Raw genomic sequence first — 14,267 nt, forward strand, 5'->3', positions numbered from 1 at the left:
GATGATACTCTGCATATAGAAAAGAAAGTCCAGAAGCCACAGACTACAGAACATGAGCAAAAACCTTCTCAAGGAGGGATCAACTTGCTGACCTGGAATTTTCCTCCCAGCCTTAGGTACTTATGTAAAAAATAAGCAAAACTGTAAAAGCACGAAGTGTGTGGGAAAAAAGGCTTTAAGAACCTCCTCTCCCAAGGAAATGTAGAAGCAGGAAAAAATGAGACTAAGAACACTCAGATCTGCTTTGTATCTATTTCTTTGAGGCTTTCCTTGGTACAGACGTATGCCTCAAGCTGTTACAATTTCTGTTTTCCTTGAAGAGGTAGAAATAATGGTGATAAGTCTGGGGAATGGATTTTCAGAAGAGGAAGATGAAAAGCCTTATCGAGTTAGAACTGAAATCCTCATTTTTCTGATGCTCTGGCTGTCCCCGGCATACTGTGAAGTGCAGGAGATTGTTTCTGAGAAGGTGGCAAGATGGGGGTCCCTGGTGCTCTTGTTGTGTCCCTCCACCCCGTGAGACCAGAGAAAGCCTGAAGCAGTGACAAGTTGGTGCTCTCCCAATGTGCAACACCTGGAAGGGTTTCCCCTTCCTGGTCCTGGCCAGGATTTTGAAACCAGTGAATGCGAAACTACTCCAGGCTTTGCTGAGGGTGATGTATGTTGGATGCACAATTAGGCAGAAGATTCAGGGAAATGAGGGGGGTTTCCTTAAATACATTGTTTACTTCCCTGCCTCAGAACTAAACAATTTCAGAATCTCAGCCCAGAGGATGCCAAATGCAGCGTGAAATCCTTTAAAGCACCTTTCTTACAGCATGAATTAACTTCTTAGCGTCTGGGAGAGTGAGTGACGTGGATGCTGCTGCCTGTCTCCAACACACCAATGCAGTCTGACCTCCCAGGGAAGCATTTCAGGACATGCTGCTCAAAGCATGCCCGGGCAGAATTGTGTTGGAAGAATCGTAGTGGTGAACTTGGCCTTAAAAGCAGCCATGCCTGCCTTGAGCACTGCAGAGTCCTATCTCCAAAGCTCACTTTCCGGGGCCTAATATCTTTGACTAAGCTTGTGCCAACCAAAAGGAACCAGCTGGGAATTGGCTGCTGCACAGTAACTTGCTAAAAATGGAAGTGTGTCTGAATGTAGATGGTTTGGGGGCATCTTTATGTAGTGGAGGTGCATGACATTCAAGCTCCTGTGATGATTACTTTCAGAGGATGTAGGAATCTGTCCATATCAAGGAGCTTCCATGATGGGGCCTAAACTGCGTGGTTGGCCTCTTACCTTCTTCTATACCACAATGGGATCCTGGCCTATTAATAAGCTTTCTCAACCCTACTAGATAATATATGACTAGTTCTAAAAGAGTACAAATTGACAGTTCCTGTTCCCTTTTTCAAAGTTCAACATCATTTTGCCAGCAGCAAGTTTCAGAGTTTAGTTTGTGGTTGTGCCTAAAGGACAGCACAAGAGCACAGTCTCCCCAGAAAGGTACCTCATGTAGGACGACTCAAACTTGTTCTGGTTCAGCTGCAGGTTACAAATAATCTTTCACACTGTGAGGAAACTATTTTATTCCATTCCTAAAAAGGGAATATTTTTGAGGGAGAGAAAAAGAGGCCAATTGACCAATTAATTAGAATGTATTTCACATAGGCTCATAGTTGGAAAAATTACAATATCAAAAAGCATTTCTGCTCTACCATACGAGTGTGAAGTTGCAGCATTTTAGCTTATAAAAATAACTATTTTTTGAAAAAGCCTTCTCAATATTAGCCCTGCAAGGCTAAATCACTTATGGACACATATCACTGCTTCTGGTCAGTCTCATACTTCATGAACAAAAGTTTCAGAGAAGTACCAATTACAGTGTTTACTGCTGCTGCTGAATGTCCTGAAGAAAAGAAGCCAGCTTGATTCCTGGATCGGAAGTCATTTGAAATGGTAGTAAAGTGAAATTTTGGTTTTTTACTTTTTTAATTTAAGCAATTCTGACCTTGAGATTGTGGTGGAAAGGGTAAACATGAAGCCTAGCTGTGCCTAGCTCCTGTGTCTGTGTCTGTGTGTATCTATATCTATCTATATCTATATCTATATCTATCTCTATCTCTATATCTATATCTCTATATCTCTATATATCTATATATCTATATCCATGTGTGATCTTGGAGAATTACTTTGGCTGCTAGTGCATTTGAAATAGAATCCCTTGCTGCTCACAGATGTCCTGAGTTGGCTCATGGTCTCAGTGCTGCCCAGGCAGCTCCTGGTTTACAGAGATAATCAAATTGCTGCAGCGAATAGCGAATCCTTGGTGATCTGGGAGCCCAGCGACTCCTCTGTATTGATGATGTTTACCCAAGCATGCTCCACTTGCAGAGGCCATAAAATAAATGAGAAATTTGATTAGTTTCAGTTGCTCCAGAGCTGTGCTCAGTTTCTGTTTAGCTACCATCAGAGTGTCTAGACATAGAGCATCTAAACTCTCCTTTGAACTAGAGATGGTGAGTTTCAGCCAAAAGTCTGAGTGTCTGGTTCCAGGATGCAACTGGACAGCACAGAGGCATTTCTGTCCTGACTGTGTTCTGGCTTGTTGCTATTTCAGCAGTGTCTGGTGTTCAGAAAGGATCCAAACACAGTGCTGTGGCTCTTGCTTCCTGGATCGCCAAGCAGCTTCGACTCTCAGCTTTAGTCTCTGCTGGAAGCCCTCATTCAGAGCTTGTAGTACCTGGGGCATACCAGACATCAAGGAAGCACTGACCCACTAGTTTATAACTTATTGTAGTGTAGGTTGCCTCTGCTCTGAGATTTCTAGAGACTTCCTGAGGCTTTCTATGGAAATGAATTTTGTTCTGCAGCTGTTTACAGAGAGGCAAAGGAGAATCCAGCAAAGGAACAGGCTTTCTTCTCCTTGGGGTCTCAAAGTTGTTAGTGAATGTATTTTTGACATCAATGGGATATATTTGCTAGAACCAGGATCTCCAATATCCCTGAGCCCACGGGATTGAATGTCAGAGGGTCCCTATATTAACATCTACAGCAAAATAAGTGAACAAACCCAGAACTATTAAGTTCTCTCCTGCCTACAGCCACTTCAAAGGCTCCCTCAACAGGTATCAGATCTATCTCAGAGCTGTCAGGCTTTGGTTTGTTCTTCAGGACTCCTGTACTCTCCCCAAATCTGCCTGTACGATAAGGCACGCACAAAGCACACGTGGGGTGGGCTCCGGGGCTGGTGTGACTTGGTGCATTTGCCTTGCCTGCAGGGAACTCCTCCAGCTGCCAGCCCAGGCCCAGGATGCTGCCGTGCCTGGAGTGGCCTCTGGGCGTTCAGAACAAAAGGCAACTCATGAATATAAATTGTGTGGATCTAGAAAGCTAATATTAAACTGAGGGAGTTTCAGTACGTTTTATATTATTTAAATTAAATTTATGCCACTTACTTCTTAAGAACTTCTGCAAGCAATCCTCGGGTTAACTTATTCAGATAGCGGCAAGAAAACTTCCTAAGTCACCTTTAATAACCAAGACTATGTGACTACATTTCAAGTTGTTACTAGGCTATCAAAAAGATATGGTTCAAAGAACGTTTAAAACATTTCAAGTCTTTCAAGTCCCCATCAAACTTCCCAAGCTGATATTCATCTAGCTTACGCTGTTGTCAAAGAAATAAGTTTAATGGAGTGAGACTAACTCTGCGTTTTCTTGTTCCTTTTGTTCCCATAAACCCAGACCTGCAGTGCTATTTTTAAAAGAAAAGAAACATGTCAGAGAATATTATTAAAAATAGGCTCTATTTCCCTAAAGGACACATTAGTCAGTCACATACGTGGCTTATGTAAATATGTAATCAGGGTCTGTTTCAATAGAAGTGTTTTACATGAGGGTTTTAGTAACAAGGACTTTGATATTCAAGGTATTGGATCAAATACCAAAAAGCTTAGTATGCCTCAGAGATGTAAAGCAAATACCTGAAGGCTAGAAGGGAAATCCCATGCCTGCAGTTTATTTTTGTGAAGGGTCAGTGTGTGTAGAAGTAATTGTAAGCAGCCTTGCAGAAACAAATTGGATTATCTTTCATTATTTTCTCCTTTTCTTCTTTTTTTTTTTTTTTTTTTTTTTTTTGGTGTGTGTGTGAGAGAGAGAGAGAAAATGAGAAAATGAGAAAATCAAGCTCCTAATAAAAGCAGAATCAGATTTTGGGGCTTTTCTTCTAGGTTTGGGGTAGCTTTCAGGACCAGACCTTGAGTTACTGCCCACCAAAAGCTGTCTTGGGAAAACCCAGAGCAAGGCACCATCCGCAGATTCACAGGAGGTTTTGGGGTCCAGTTCTGTTGTTACCACTACGTGATGGATTTTGGCACTGATCTCTAATGAAAGCCCATTTAGCACAAGGGACTGTGACTCTACAGAAACATTCAGCAGGTGACAGAAATAGAAAAGCACTCAGGGTATTTGTATTCAGTTTCTAGGCTAAACACAAATAACGCACTGGCCTCTTCTAGTTTAAGAACAGATAGTATTTTTCAGTCCTATAGCTTGTAAACTGTCAGGGAAAATGAGGTTTTACTTCAGATGTATGTTCTTAATTTTTTTTTTATGCCATTATAGAAACTTTCCAAACAGGAGGTGACAAGAAATGTCGCTTTTACTACTTACTTGGGCCATTCTCCTGAAATACAGTAAGTGATTTCCCCATACTCTATTCCAGCATCCACCAAATAAATATCTTGGAGCAAGTATATGATTGGGCATCTTATTTTTAGCATTTGGAGTACAAGCCCACACACCAGGGAATTTTTTAGCAATTGCTTTAATAGTGCTGTGTTTACAAGAGCAGCACTGGTGTTATTTATCGCCAACAACTTGCAGAAATTGTTTCAATCTCATTTGCACAATGGATGTGCTGGAAGACCAGTGAGGTCAGGAGTACTGCAGTTAGCAGCACAGGAGGGAGAAAGGCTGATTTCTCTGTGTCTAATCTATCAAATTCTCATTACAAGAGTTTCAGCCTTCTCGCCTCTCAATGCAGTCAAGGGTTTGCTGCTGCTGTCCTCTGCAGCTGGATCTTATCAGCGAGGCAGGCAGGGAGGGCAGCAGCTACTCCAAGAGGGAATAAAGTCCCCTTACAGCTCCCTTCTGGCCACTTGCACAGCAGCTCTGTTTAGCCAAAGGCAAGCACTGCAGAAAAATGGGTAAGGAAGTTTTTTTATGATGGATGTCTGGGAGAGGATGAGTGCTGCCTGAGAGATACCTTCTCTGCATCAGGCCCTCATTTGGGGAGCTGAGCAGCACTGCCCTTTTTGTCTATGTGGCTATGGTTGCTCCTGTCCCTGCTCACAGCTCTACATGAAATGCTGTTCAAGCAGAAAGGAGTGTTCAGCATGAAGGGCTTGGAACAATTTATTTGTTGTGGATGGTGTTACAAAGTTTACATTCGCTGTTCATCTTTTTATGATGTGGTCCTTGTTTCTAACTCATGCTTGGACCACCCTGCTTGACACCAAATGGCACATCATAGACCCAGCCCCTCTACTAAACCAGTTCCTGCTCTGTTCCTTGGTTGTTGTGTATTTGTTTGGTGTGAAACTGAGGCTGGAACTTGCTCTGCCTCCCAAAAAAAAATCCCTAAGGACTAGGCTACAGCAGAAAGCTTCCCTGGTGCCCCTTGTCCCCCGAGTCTTTGGAGCTGCTCTTGCTGGCATGGGCACGAATCCCACTCTTGCCTCAGGGCAAGTGCTCTCATGATTGGGTTGGCATCCACCTCTGTATTGAGGGGTCAAAAGCAAACCCGTTTTATGTTCCACATAATTACTTCCCTTCTCCAGGAGACAGTTTGGTGTCTTCCAATTTTGACACAGCTCTTACAAGCCCATATGTACCCTGTCTTGGGCAGCAGTGCTGCTATGTGAGTCTTCTTCTTGGGTATCTGTCCCTCCATACCATGTCTGGGAGACAGCCAATAAAACGGTCCATGTATCAGGAGTTTTTAAATGAAGCTTCATTTTTTTTCTTCTTCCAAAACAAAATTCAGAAGCACTGTACGTACCCAGCTCTCCTTGGCAGACATCTGTTCGGGTAGCTCCTCCAACTATAAACTGAGGGTTGGCACATAACTCCTGAAAAGACACGATTTCAAAGTTTGCATCATCCTCTCTGGTCTGAAAAGTTCCCTTTACTTGTTCCTTGTTTCAATATTCAAAAATTATTAAACATTTTCAGCATTTCTTTAAAAATATAACCTTTCTCCTCTGTCTGATCAACAGGGTCCCAGGACAACATCTCCTTATTAAATTGAGGAGTGCATACATTTTTTTGAGGCAAATCCTGACACCCTTTGCTACTAGCCACTGTCAGTGATACTACTGAGAATTTTTTTCTACTGTGGAGACAGAGATGAAAATTCACCTCAGTGTTTACATCTTACTTTATCTTGCTGAGATTTTGGTTCAAGCAACACAAATGAGTTTGTGACTGTGGCTGCTGCCTGTGCCACTGGAACTGCGCTGAGTTTCCAGTGCCAACAGTGTGGAGGATGTTCCCCCACCCTGACCCTGCTTCCTGGGAGGTCAACCACACAAATGCTTTTATTAGCAACAACCCCCCTTTCTTCCTGGCCCTTTGGAGCCAGCCAAGTAGGTTATGGCAATGACTGTCACTCCTATCCCAACCCTGAGCTCTCCAACAACTCATGGCCTATATTAGGAAGTTATTATTGTCTCTCTAGAGACAAAAGCCTTTTCTGTTTTTCTGAGAATTTTCCATGAGCTTCTGGATGGCAGCAAGGAGCGGTTAATAGGAAGCCTAACTTGGCAAGCAGGGTTGAGGACAGTTTAGGCAGTCACTGGCTCTCCTCGAGAGCAGCAGTTGTCAGCTCTGAGCACCCTGTGGAGAGAGACAACCCAGGACTTCTTGTGTATGATGAAGAGCCAGTTTGTGAATCTCCTCTCCAACAGGCATCATCTCAGCTACATCCTTTTGCTTCTGCCCAGTGGAGAGGGGTCCAGCAGTAGGTTACCCATGACACAGAAGGTTTTGTGTAGTTTTTTCTCTTCTCCCTCCAAAGTGGTGCACCTGGTGTCAGTCAGCTGCATATGACTTATTACTCACCCAGATACCTGTCCTTCCTGAGCCACTCCCAAGTGCCACATGCACCTTTCACACAGCTGAGTTTCCCCTCAGGGATCCCACATAGGCTGGTCTCTGGCAGGCAGAGCTGGGACATTTAACCCTGTTGGTTCTGAGCCCTCAGTTATTCTTACCCTGCTATGCTTGTGGCTGTGTCTATACCTGCAGCAGGCTCAACATTGTTCTTCTATGAGAAACCCAAGTCTAATTTAATGAGTTTTCTAAGGCTGATCTTCTCCAAGGATAGGCAAAGCCAAGACACACATCTGTGGTACTTGCTGAGGTAACATCCAGGTGCCAGAGTGTGGTGCTGATGGAAAAGTGGGATTGCCAGGGGTATTAAACCTCGAGTTACTACACCTGCAAGTTTCTGTTTCTCACTTTTCAGGTGAAAAAAAAATAAAACCCCAAGCCTTGAAATTTTCTGTTCTCATTCTCCTTTCCTCCACCAGATGGAGGTAAGTAATTGTGGGGGGGGGAGGTGTCCCAATTTCTTTTACTATTTCTTGATGTTGCAAGATGACAAAGGAGAAGTAAGTAGGGATAGAAATAAATGACTGAAAAATGAGAGAGCAGAAAAATCTCTGAAGCCCTGATTTTGTCACTCAAAAAAAAAAAAATCATCATCTAATCTTTGCTGATGAAAATTACTTTCCTAGAATCAGAGGCCATTTCTAGGATATACTTATTTAGGTAATAGCATTTCCAGTCAGTTGCTATTTAACTGTTACAGGCAGCTTGACATGAGGCAGAGGATTTTATTTAGGTATGAACCTGATTTCCTGAGGGGCACAGTGGCAAGTCCTGGGTGTGGGTGCTGTCACAACTGACAGTCGATGGCACTTGGGGTGGCCGACAGCCTGGCTGGATATATGTGGGGCTTTTGCATCCATCTCCAGATTGGACCTGCAGCTCTCTGGAGCTGGAATGGGCAGGAAGAAGGCAGGTTGCCGTGCAGCAGTTATAGGACTCCCTGCTTTATAATGGGCTTAGAAGATAATGATTTCTTTTCCCACCCCCTTTCCAAACTTGCTTCTGCCAATATTGGAAGTAAAGCAAGATAGAATTAAGAAACAAGACATACAGAAACAGTGGATATTCAGGCTCACCACTGATTTTAGCCTGGCTGTTCAGCTGGGCTTTGGTTAGACTTGCACCCAGTGAAACAGGCAGTTACAGAGCAGTCTTACCGTGGGGCGCTTCCAGACTATCCCCTGGGTTTTGAAGGAGTGTGGTCCCAGGTCCCGGTAGCCCAGAGCAGAAGGACAGGCTGGGAACTCTTCATCCTTGAACAGTGTGCCAGTCTGCAGGCACTGCTGCTTCAGGGCTTCGTAGTCCTGCTTCAAATACTTGATGGCATTCCTGTTGGATCCCAGCCCGTCCACTGCTGCTCGTTCTTGGCATAGTCTTGCTGTGACCCTGGCCATGCTGCCCACCCTCCCAGTGTGTGCTGCAGCTCTGCCTTTGCCTCCTGGGGGAGAGGAGGTGAGTATGGGCGGGCAGGCAGCTCGGGTGGAGCCAAGGACTGCCCTAAGTGCTCCAGCAGCCCTGGAGGGAGGAGGCACCAGGAGTGCAAATATGTACTGGGGAGACGGGCGGGAGCCACAGCCACCATGGCTGGGATTATGGACACTGCCTGCTGCTACTCCCATGGTATTTGCTTTTTTTGCTGTCCCTTTTTAAATTACTCTTGTAGGAAGAAGCCATGGAGAACTTTTTGCAGACACACCTGTTAACAGATGGAAAGAGACTGTGTGCATTCCATGTGCTGAAAGTCAGGTTTAAGGATCAGTCCTTTAAAAATCCAGGTGAAGATGGTTTGGAACTCCTTTCCCCCTTCTGAGGTCAGGCTCTGTGCTGTTGAGAGCTGTGCAGCCACACGAAACCTGGAGCTGGATATCTATTGCTACAGCTTACATGGCTGTGGTGATGCCATGGAGCTTTAAAGCTAGGGAAAAGTTGAACCCACTGCTGGCTTAAACTACGAGGTTTTTTTTTAAAAAGACCCCTCTCTTTGGTACTCTCAAAGCAGTATGAATTTATAATTTAATTTATTAGCAACAAGAGATGTGAACTTGACAGAGCTAGAGCTGGCCACTTGCAGAGGGCAAGGACACAATCCAGGACCATGTCTTAGGCCAAAAATGGGAAATTGTTTCACTAGACAGGAGGGAAGCTGGTAAGCCCCACTACCCCTCTCCAGTGTCACCTTGGGCAGAAGTCACTAAAACATCATCTATAAAAACGGGGTCTTGTCTCAGCTAGTGAGAGATTACCCATCATATTTACAGTCTTCTGGTGCTGTTTCCTGCATATAAAATGTTTACAGGCCGAAAACAAAGAAAGCCTTGGGTGAAAAAGGCTTTATAGACCTTAGGAAATAGTGGTTCCTGTTCTTGTAGGAGAAAAATTCCATTTCTACCCTGGCAACCCCATTTTGTACTAACACAGGGGTGCACACCTCCCTGGCAAGGTGCCTGCAGATGTCTGGAGGTTCAAAAACTGACGGCGGAACTATTTTCCACGAAGCACAGCTGCTCTCTGCTGTCATCCTGTATAACGACTGGGATTCCCCAGAAAGCCACTGCGTGTCCAGCTGAAAGCTGGGTAAACAGTAACTTTGTTTGCCAAGGAGCATGTTTGATGACTACCTCTAGGTAAATTTAGACAGAAGGTGTGGGGAAGGGAAGAGGAAATTTTTAAGGACTGAAACCTGGTGAGATAAGGAGTCCAAACAGAGCGTAGCTGGGTTGCTTGTCTGCAAATATTTGAAGAGAGTGAATGCAAAGGAGGAAACAAAATTACTTGGTCAGGTCCAGGTAGTGGAGGCTGGGCTGAGGGAATTAATATATCAGTTACCCCAAAATTAAACTAATATTGTTGAAATTGAGTAAAGGAAAAAGATGGCCAGCATTTTATCCCTGTTGCATTCCAGTATTTCCAGGTATGTCTGCGTATTGAACCAGAGTGAGGAGTGGAATAACAAAAGGTTGAGGGGAAGGTTTTTTCTTTCCAGGGTGGATTTGTTTTTCCGTCAAATAGACCCACTCAGGGGTACCCACTTTCTTTGCTCATGGAGCAGAATACTGCTTTCTTTCCTACCCTGCACCAGTGCCTTGTGCTGAAATTCCCTCTCTTCCTGGGGTCCCGAGGAATGCTCCCACTTTGCTGTGATTGCTGTAAGCTGCAAGTTTGGTAACATTGTTCACGGAAAAGCACCGTGCTCCAGCAACTGGAAAAGGTAATTTTGAACATTTTGAATATTTTGTTTTCCATGCACTTTTTCAGACATACACTTGTTATGCTGTGTGCTCTGTAGCTCCAGTTGCCACTAGATGTGAGCAGGCACGGCAGGAGTGAAGCTTTGTGCATCACCGGAGTGTAACAGGGAAAAACAGACAAAAGGTAGGAGCACCTCCCCTGTGGACACAGGCTGAAAGAACTGAGGTTGTTCAGTCTGGAGAAGAAAAGCCTCCAGGAAGACCTTAGAGCACCTTCCAGTTCCTAAAGGAGGTTACAAGAAAGCTGGAGAGGGAATTTTTACAGGGTTTGTAGTGATAAGACAAGTGGGGATGTATCTTCAAACTAACAGACAGGAGGTTTAGATGAAACATTAAGTAGAAATTCTTCACTATAAGAATAGTGAGCTCTGGTACAGGTTTCACAGAGAGGATATGGATGTCCCATCCCTGGAAGTGTTCAAGGCCAGGTTGGATGGGCCTTTGGGGAACCTGTTCTAGTGAAAGGTGTCCATGCCCATGGTAGGGGGATTGGAACAAAATGGTATATAGGGTCCCTTCCAACACAAACCATTCTATGATTCTATGAAATACAATCAGATTTTAATAATAAATTTCAGTTTTCACATTTGGAAAGAGGCTGAGGACAACCCTTTTCTCTGGGGGAGGCTTGGACCAGGTAACCACCCAGTGTGTCCACCACAGCTATTTGATTTTAGTGATCCATAGCACAGCACTTCAAATCCATTTTCCTTGATTAGCAGCAGCATGATTTATTTTGTGTAGCAAGTGATACACAAGCACCATCTAGAGGATATAAAGGTGATGATGATGACTGTATAGTTGACTACAGCAACAGCTGACAGTTGTATTACAGGAGGAAAAGTTTTCTGGTTCCCCATGACTCAAAAACTGCTGCTGAAGTGGCATCAATCCCTAGGGTTAATAGTTATAACAATTATTCTGGCTTTTGTTGCTCTGGGATTTGCATATTTTTGCCTGGCTTTTCCTGTTTTCCTTTCCCTCTCCCCTTTTCTTGATGACAGCAAGAGTATGAGGGGAATAGGGAAGAACCAATTAAACCAGGAAAATGCATCACCTGGGTTTCAAAGAACAGACTGAAAATTCCATGCAGTCAGGACTGTTCTGTATATGGGGAAATCTTTAGCAGAAAATAACTGCCAATTACCTAGCAGTTCCAGATACATTTCTGATATAGTACATTAGAGAGAAATGAGAGGGCTCTCCTGTACTGCAGCACTTGGCTAATGAGGATTACATCTGCTTTGCTGTACTGTAGACCCTGCAGCATGAAAACAGATCTGTTTGATTCTGAGAGCTTGCCTTATCCTATTCTAGATGTATGGGCTCCTACCCACCCTATTGCTGTGAAAATGGAGTGACTATCAATAGGAAGACTATTGGGAGCTATGAAAGTTCCTAAATGTTTGTCTCTAGGATTACTGTTTTAGAGGTTGCAATATTTTATCCGAGTGTTTGGGGAGGGAAGGGTTGCTACAGGCTGCAGTCTGGCAGGTTCCCCATAGGGGAACACATCTGAAATTAGCTCTGCTTCTGCTTGTTTATTTTATAAAAGCCATAAAACTGTTGGTGCCTGAGGAGGAGGAAGATGGTATCCTGCAGAGGTAAGGTCTGCACCCCAGGTGTGAAGCTCCACAACACAAGTTGGGCTGATCCAGAATGATAGTTCAGCACTATGGGAAGGAATCTGGGAAGGATAGCTGGGTTTTGCAGGATGACCCAGGTCTTTCTGACACCTCACCTTGCGATGTTGGGGAAAGCTCAGTACCTCTCCAGATCCCAGCCTCAGACAGCAAAGCAATTCCCTTCCTCATGAAACATCACTACTGCTACTGCAAGCCTCTTCCTCCAGGAAACACCCTCATCCTAGTGAGGACAGGGCAGTTCCTGGGAGGAAGAACAGGAGCCCAGCAGGTGCATCGACCCATTCCTCCCTTCCTGAGCTGTTGGCCATTTGTTCTCAGTATCCATGTATAGTGAAAGGGCAGAGGAGCAAGGAGGAGGAGGGATGGTGCAAGGCCAAACAGCTCTGAGTTACTCACAATTGCTGAGTGTGGGCATAGGGAAGGACAAGCCCATCCTGCTAGAAACTCCATGCTGTGAATGGCAGCTGGATGCTCCTCATCAGGAACCAGAATGAGCTGCTGCAGCAACAGCTGAAACCACTCACTTGCAAAATGTGAGAGTTGGTGATGTCTTTGAAGAGCTGCAGGTGTGCAGGGAGATGAGAAGTCAGATTTCTTTTTCCTTCTGAAGTTTACTGGTTTTGGGGAGACACGAGTGGGTAACTACTCATGGGACTGCTGCTTTTACCTAAGAGCATTACACTGGTCTCACAGCCAAATGGAAATCACCTCTTTCTTTAAAGAAAATGGGCATATTGTGTAAATACATAGAAAATGAAGGAACTGGCTCAGGTAGTGCTGAAAAACTTCCTTCCCTCTTACTGTGGACTCCCATCCACATCTGCTGCTGGGCTGGAAGTGGAAGCAGTTGACTTGTCGACTTACCTGGCTGCAGAGGACTTTGTGGGCAGGCTGTTCAGATGGCTGCTGGGACAGCCAACTTCCCATATAATAAGATAAATTCTGTATTACACCAATATATCCTTGTCTGTCATTAAACCACATGGGACAGTATGGTCCCTATAAGTTTGGGACCAGTCTAACAAGCCTGGGTGGCAAATATACCTCTACCCTGCCTTGCCACAGGTACCTCGCCCACTGCTTAATTGAATCCTTGCTGGTTCAATTTCCTTCTGGCTTTGCTCCCTTCTGTTCCTCTCCTTTTCTGTTTGGCTCAGTCTCAATCCTCATTGCACCATGGAGACTCTAAGAAAACTCTGGTAGCTCTGACTGAGCAGAGCAGAGCAGCCACATAAGATTCTTGCACACACTTGGTCTTGGTCGTTGTCCAGCAGAGGCTGTCGGCTGCCAGCAGACCCCAGAGTGGTCTGTGAGTATCACCTATGAGGCACAGGGGAGATGGCTAAGAAAAGCAAAGTAATTGTATGACAGATTTTCAACCCAGCTTAAACTTCTGCATCTGCTGGTACATAGCTAGAGTAGAGGAGTTCACAAACAAAACTGGTTTTGTGGGCCAGTGAAAACCATTGCTTTGAGCTGACTGGTTTCCTTTTACCCTGACTCTTGTAAAACCAGAGAAGTCTGACCTGTGGCAGCTGTACAGATTCGAACCACTGCGTGGAGCCAAAGAAACACTTTTTGAGCAGCTCTACAGCTCCCGGATCCGTCACGGTAGGATGCAACGCAACCCACTGGGAGTTAAACTCCCCGGTGGTGAGATGCTGTTGTCTCCTGGTCCAGGAGATGGCCTTGCCTGTGAGATAACTCAGCAGTGCTTAGCAAATCTAAACAGCTGAGCAAAACCATCCTCCAGTGCCACTCTGTGTCCTGCTCGAGCTTCAGCACAGCCATGCTGGAGACCTTGGCCAAAGGCACGTCCTCAGCTGAGTGCACACATCTTGTGGCACATAACATTACTGGATCTGCTTCCAGCTCTCCATGTGTGATTGATTTCCCACGTGCTGCTAAAAATACCATCATTCCCTTCATAAAGAGAGCCCTTCTGACCCACAGAGAACAGGGGGCATCTTCAAAGCACAGCAAAGTTGGATTGTGCCTTGCCAGGTTTGGACAACCAGGTGGTATCAGGGCAGTTTCCTTGCACAGTCATGATCTACACAGACAGGCTGGTGCTGCTCAGACCGTTCATATATAACTTCAAAAAGATTTGGGGGGCCTCCTCTGCTACACTGGGAATTGAGTGGGCAAATGCTTAGATTTTTTTCCTGTTTAATGGTAATGGCTTCTCGTGAACTGTGCAAGGATCTGTGC

General features: G+C 44.8%; 1 protein-coding gene across 1 annotated transcript in view; it reads right to left on the reverse strand.

Annotated features, from left to right (window-relative positions):
• CAPN8 (calpain 8) overlaps positions 1-8,858 on the reverse strand; it is a 30,044-nt gene extending 21,186 nt beyond the window's left edge. The window contains exons 1-2 of the mRNA XM_069009248.1: positions 8,320-8,858; positions 6,051-6,120 (exon numbers count right to left, since the gene is read on the reverse strand). Of these exons, the coding sequence (XP_068865349.1) occupies positions 6,051-6,120; positions 8,320-8,781 (532 nt within the window). The 5' untranslated portion in view covers positions 8,782-8,858. The remainder of the gene's footprint in view (positions 1-6,050; positions 6,121-8,319) is intronic.
• Between the last annotated feature and the right edge of the window lie 5,409 nt (positions 8,859-14,267).

This window comes from Aphelocoma coerulescens, chromosome 3, assembly GCF_041296385.1.
Source record: "Aphelocoma coerulescens isolate FSJ_1873_10779 chromosome 3, UR_Acoe_1.0, whole genome shotgun sequence".
Lineage (NCBI taxonomy): Eukaryota > Metazoa > Chordata > Aves > Passeriformes > Corvidae > Aphelocoma > Aphelocoma coerulescens.